The sequence below is a fragment of the Leishmania donovani genome, chromosome 19 (genome assembly GCF_000227135.1).
Source record: "Leishmania donovani BPK282A1 complete genome, chromosome 19".
NCBI classification, from domain to species: Eukaryota; Euglenozoa; class Kinetoplastea; order Trypanosomatida; family Trypanosomatidae; genus Leishmania; species Leishmania donovani.
The window spans coordinates 1-5,864 of record NC_018246.1 but is presented as its reverse complement, the minus strand read 5'-3'; the positions used below and the strand labels follow the sequence as shown (position 1 = coordinate 5,864).

The following is a 5,864-nucleotide window of genomic DNA, read 5'->3' as shown; positions in this document are numbered from 1 at the left end:
CTCCTCCCTCTCATAGATGCAAGTTTTTTTTTTATCTCTTCCTGTTTGACCTGCAGTCGCACTGATCGCTGCGCGACGTGGACGGTGCGTGCTGAACGCAGAGCAAAGCACAAGACACATTCTGTAACGCCGTTTGGTGCCACCTGCGGCTCGCGACGCCGCCGGTGATGCCCCTCTCGCCCTGTCGCCCTATACACCCTGTGAAGAGAGGCGTTGCCGTACCGACGCCTTGCGGCATGTCTTCCTCTCCCGTAACCACTGCATGCTTCCTCGCTTTGCCTTCCCGCCACGCTGACTTCCTCAACTTTTCCCTCCCTTGCCACCTGCTTTCTCTCCTCATGGGTTCTGCGACAGCTTCCCAGCCCACCTTCGCTGTCCAGCCACCCCCGCTCTACTACATCTCCCACCCCCCTCACACCACCATGGCTTCTTCCCGCAAGGCTTCCAACCCGCACAAGTCGCACCGCAAGCCTAAGCGCACGTGGAACGTGTACGTGGGCCGCTCGCTGAAGGCGATCAACGCCCAGATGTCGATGTCGCACCGCACGATGAAGATCGTGAACTCGTACGTGAACGACGTGATGGAGCGCATCTGCACTGAGGCCGCGTCGATTGTTCGCGCGAACAAGAAGCGCACGCTGGGTGCGCGCGAGGTGCAGACGGCGGTGCGCATTGTGCTGCCGGCGGAGCTCGCGAAGCACGCCATGGCTGAGGGCACGAAGGCCGTGTCGAGCGCGTCCCGCTAAACCGGTTTTTCGGATGCCGTGCGAGTAGGAGGGTGGCTGCCGCAGACGGCTGACCTCGGCGACTGCGGCGTGGCGCTCCCCTTCTCCGGCGGTGTGTGTCATGCATCTGCTTGACTCCTCCCTCTCATAGATGCAAGTTTTTTTCTCTCGCGATATTTTATTTTTCTCCTCCCCCTCCCTCAACGTGGAGTGTATGTGACAGCGTACTGGACATGAAGTTGAACAAGCAATGCCCCTCTGCTGCGGAGTCGCAGATGAGTGTGGGGTGTCGATGGCGTCTTGCGGTGTATGCACCCGCTGTAGCAAACGCGTTCGAGGGTGACGGCGGCACGCGTGGAGAACATCGGCTTGCTCTCACCTAGGCGCATCTGTTCTAGCCCCTTGTCGCCGTTTTATGTTCCCTACCGATTTCCCGTATTAATCTCTCGTTCTCGCGAGGGACCTGGCCCGTTTGACCGGCAAGCACCTCAGCTCGTCTCCCTACCACCCCCGATTTCTCTCCCTTGCCGCCACCCGCCCCCCTTCACTCCTCTGCCACGATGCGCACACCTGCACGCACAATTCATGCAGCTAGTGAACACACGCGATTATTATTTGTTTTTCTCTAACCCCCTCCGTCTTTGTAACAAGCGATACCACCCGACGTTGGACCAGAGAGCTCCAAAAAAAGTCAAGAGCGAAAAGGTGCTAATTTTCTCTTGAAAATGAGCGCAGGCCCGAAGCCAGAGCCCCGCCAGGCCCCGAGAGAGCGGAACTCGCCGAAGCCCCCCACCGCCAACTCCAGTAGTGCTCCCGCAGAGCGCCCGCAGCGCCGCCGTGACAATGCGGAGCGCCGTGAGGGTGGTGAGCGCGGCGATCGCCGTGATCGTCCAGAGCGCCAAGAGCGTCCCCGCCGCCCGCAGGCGGGACTGGCTGCCGCTGCGGAGAGGAGCAAGCCAGCTACCGAGGAGAAAGCGCATGGTCCAGTTGTGCACGTGAAGGGTGACATTGCGTCGGGGTCGACGTGGGCGAAGAACGGTAGCGGCCCATCGTTTGCGGATATGGTGCGTCAGCGCACCAGCGTGGGGGCTGGGGCCCTCGCCGCCAAAGAGACCCCCTCTCCACTGAAAGGGGCGCAGTCACAGGTGCGGACGCCGCCGCCGCCGCCGGAGCCGCCGCAGTCGCAGCCCGAGTCTGTGCAGCAGTCCGTGCCCGCGCAGCCGGAGGAGTCATCTGAGGAGGAGGTGGTGGTAAACACCGTCCAAGCCCCTGCCGTGATGGAGATGGAGCCGATTCCTGAGCCGCCGGCGCCTGTGGCGCTTGTGATTGCGCCGCACTACGTACTGGAGATTGAACGCGTCGTGTCCGTGAAGCTGCCTCCCCGTGTGACGCAGACGGCAGAGACGCAGCGCGGCCTCTACATGTTCTCAGCCCAGGCCGGCAAGCCTCCGACCCCTCCGCCGACGGTTCAGCAGCACGCTGTGTACCGCCCCGACACGGCGAACCTCGGAACGCGGCAGTGGTCCCTGGGCACTGACTCGCGCATTCAGCAGCCCCCCCAGCAGCAGCATGCTTGGCCTTCGGCTAGCCAGTTCGACTACTGGAACAACGCCCCAGAGCGCGTTCAGGCGTCCCGGCCGTTCATGGGCACCCAGGCACAGGCGCCGTACAACTCGTACCCCTCGGCGGTGCCTCTCGCGCACCAGCGCGCCACCGGCAATGCGTTCCCCGTTCGCTTCCGTTCCAGCGAGGTGCCCGAGTCGGCCTTGCGGCAGCAGTCCGCTGTCCCCTTTAACCGTGCTTCCCAGCCGACTAACGGCGGTGGCGTGTGGTAGACGAAGCTGGTGAATGTGAGACCGTTTGTGGTGAGAGACAGGTGCCCTTCCGTACCGTCGAATCACATTGTGTCTTGACAAGGAGAGAAGGAGAGGCAACTGAGCAAGCGAGAATTGTTCGTGTCAAAGAGAAACACAACATGCGTGACCGCATCCTGACGAAGGCAGCGGTCTTTTCTTCGCACCTCACTCGCCTCACCCAAAACGGCCACCATCGCCACGCGCGGCTCTTCCTCCTCCGTTGAAACACACACACACACACAAAGATGAAGGATTTTCCGCACGTCTCTCCCCCCAACAGTATATCCCCATCAAGATGAGCTTCTCGCAGTAGTCCTCATCACGCCAAGGCCTCTGTCTGTGTGTTTTGCGTTTGTGTGCATGTCTCCGTGCCTGCATCCTTTTCTTTTCGTAAGTAACAACAGCAAACAACAACACAACCGACGGTCGGGGACGGCCGCAATAGACGAAATCGTGGCAACAGAAGAAGAGAAGCACACGAAAAAACAGAAAGACGGCCAACATCATGCACAAGACGGCGAGAGCACATGGAGACGACGGTGACCGGCGCGCCACACTATGCCGGACACTCCCTCTCCTCTCTCTCGCTCGGTGTTGCGTATCTTGCGTATGCTCATTCTCCTGTTTTGCTGTCCTCGGCCTAGATAAAGGCCACCTTCGGCTATACTGCTCGACGTGCGTGTTGTACGCCGTTGTTGTTCTTCATTCTAGCGCGAATACTACCTCTCCCCCTTGTTGTCTACAAGTGGAGGAGGGCACCACGGCGTGGTACCTGTTTGCGATGGTTACACACTTGACAGGGTCTCTCTGTCTCCATGGCTATGCACACAAGCGCACTTTTAGACTACGATATCTGCGATTCGCGCTCTCTTGTACCGCACATCCTTGTCTTCATGTCGTTCCTCGGCGCCATTGGCGTTCATCGGTGGTGTTCAATGGGCTGTTGATCATGCTTTTATTCTAAATTCTTTTTTTTCCGCAAGGCAAAATTTGATACTGAGGCTGCTCTCTCTCTATTCCAGCTTCGATACGTCTGCATGCATGCTTCCTTGTGCACAGACAAACACATAAAGCTACACGGTGCTTTTGGTTGCAGCGTTTGGCCGTATATTTACACGCGTAGCATAGCCGTCCCCCCCCCCCGTAGCAACCACGAAAATGAACTACATTCCGAACACAGATGGGTTGATGCGCTCAACGTTGCGCGACACCATCCGTCGCCTTCACCGTGTGCGTGCGATGGCTGGGGCCAAGGATGAGAAAGAGAGTCGAGACATATCCGGCGACCCCTTCCAGGACTTGACGAATGACTTCGTTAGAGCCGCCACACGGGCCAAGAACAACATCAACGAGCGCAACGAGGGCTGCCGTCAGCACGGACAGGACCATATGGCCATTGTGCAGTCCAACGAGATTCGCAAGGACCTCCGACTCATGGAGGAAACACTAGAAGAGATTCACAAGTTAGTGCTCGAGGCGGAGCGCCGGCTAGCAAAAGAGAACAAGAAGAAGAAACCCAAGGAAAACAAGGTCCATCTACTTGAGCGCGACTACGAGGGGCGAAGATCGCAGTACGACAACTGCGTCTCCGCGCTGCAGAACCTCAAGGAGATGGAGGCTCAGCGCGTTGAGTTGGGACGTGAAGAAATCAACACTGTGCAGGAGATGCAGCTTGGCAAGCGCGCTCAGCTACGCCAGCAGCTGCTCGGCATGCGGCGGAAGGATAACGGCAACGGCGAGACGGTGGGGCCAGGCGATGTCGAGTTGGTGGACAACACCTTAGGTGGTGGCATGCTCCAGGAACACGAGGAGTCCAAAGAGCAGATGAAGACGATCGCCGCTCAGGACGCAAAGATCGACGCAGGGTTATGTCGCATTAAGGAGGGCGTTGGCCGATTGCATGACTTGGCCGTTCAAATCGGCGCGCAGATTGACATGCAGAACGCGATGCTGGATGAAACAGAGCAGGTGATTGACAAGAACGCCGAGCAGCTGCGGGGCCTGAACAGGCGCCTCAAAAAATTTTTGAAGGAGACCCGCCCGATGAACTGTTTCTTGTACGTTTGCTGCGTCTTCCTCATCATCGCCCTGATCGGCTTCTTTCTTGTGCAGTTCAACGTCATCTGAAGGGGATGCGGTACGCGTGTCTAGCAATTCTTCTACCTCGCTCTGCACCGTAACGAGCACCTGGGGTCGGATGTGGGGGCCCACGATAATCTCCTCCCTGCTGTTACCCCTTCATTGCTTTGCTTTCCACCTCAACTGTGATCCTCCTCCTTGCCAGCGCAGCTGGCCATATCGCGTTGCTGCTATGCTGCTTTGCCCGTCCTATTTTCGTTCCTTGAACTTTTGTCTTGTCTCCTATTTGCGCTGTGCATAGGTTCGAGGGTTCCTCTCATGACGAGGCAGAAAAGAAAAAAATGACAAAAGTAGAAACAGTCTGGATGGAGTGTGCCGGTTGCGCTAGCTCCACCCTCTCTCTCTGCGCAGTACCTCACTTGCTCGATATGCACCTGTCTCTGGGCACCAACAATGCCAGTCGGTGATGAAGAGGAACCCGACACTGTGTGTGAGTGCACCGAAATTTCTTCTCGTCCGCGTCACTGCTCCTCAAACCCCTCCTCTGCTCTCCGCGCACCTGTGCTGCAGATCAGCCTTTGCGCCTCCTCTGTGCCCCGTTTCCCATCTTCTAAACTCTTCGCCACGACAGTATAGCCCGCAGACCGCATCGAATAACGTCCAGGCAGCAGACAAGAAGCAGTCAGATAAGGGAACAGTCGTTTCCACTTCGTGGCTACCTAGGGCTTGGCCTACATCTCCAGAGCGACAGCGCGCTCTCCCGTAGAGAGCCATGGCTTTCGTGCGCCGCGCGCCGCTGTTGTGAGTGTTTGACTACCGGCACGTCTTCCGAGAAGAACCACTGCGCGTCACTCACGGTGAGTGAGGTGGGCCTTTCCGCGGTGTTGTTTCTTGTCCCCGTGCCTTTTGTCCAGCTTCGATCGGTTTCCTCTGCGGCGTTCTCCCTTCACTGCGGCGCTTGAGCAATCAGGGTTAGCGTTGCTTTGTGTGTGCTTGTGCGCTTTGCCTCTGACGGGACTAGTCATCGGCAGGAACATCCACTGCATCGATGGGCTGGATACTCTCCCCGCTGTAGCTGTTTAGACGTCTGCTTGCGTTGCTTATATATAAAAATTTCTCTTCGCTGCGAAGTGCGGAGAGGTGTGCTGCGCGCTGCGGGAATATAGAGTGTGCTGGTTAGGGTTAGGGTTAGGGTTAGGGTTAG

General features: G+C 57.9%; 2 protein-coding genes across 2 annotated transcripts; both read left to right on the top strand.

Moving 5' to 3' along the window:
- Positions 1-1,786: 1,786 nt before the first annotated feature.
- On the top strand, positions 1,787-2,560 carry LDBPK_190020 (hypothetical protein, conserved; the record flags this gene model as incomplete). Its single annotated transcript, XM_003860135.1, has 1 exon — positions 1,787-2,560. The coding sequence occupies one exon, from the start codon at positions 1,787-1,789 to the stop codon at positions 2,558-2,560; it is 774 nt and encodes a 257-aa protein (XP_003860183.1).
- A 1,260-nt stretch (positions 2,561-3,820) lies between these two features.
- LDBPK_190010 (hypothetical protein, conserved) lies at positions 3,821-4,708 on the top strand (the record flags this gene model as incomplete). The annotated part of the gene is made up of 1 exon (XM_003860134.1): positions 3,821-4,708. The coding sequence occupies one exon, from the start codon at positions 3,821-3,823 to the stop codon at positions 4,706-4,708; it is 888 nt and encodes a 295-aa protein (XP_003860182.1).
- Positions 4,709-5,864: the final 1,156 nt, after the last annotated feature.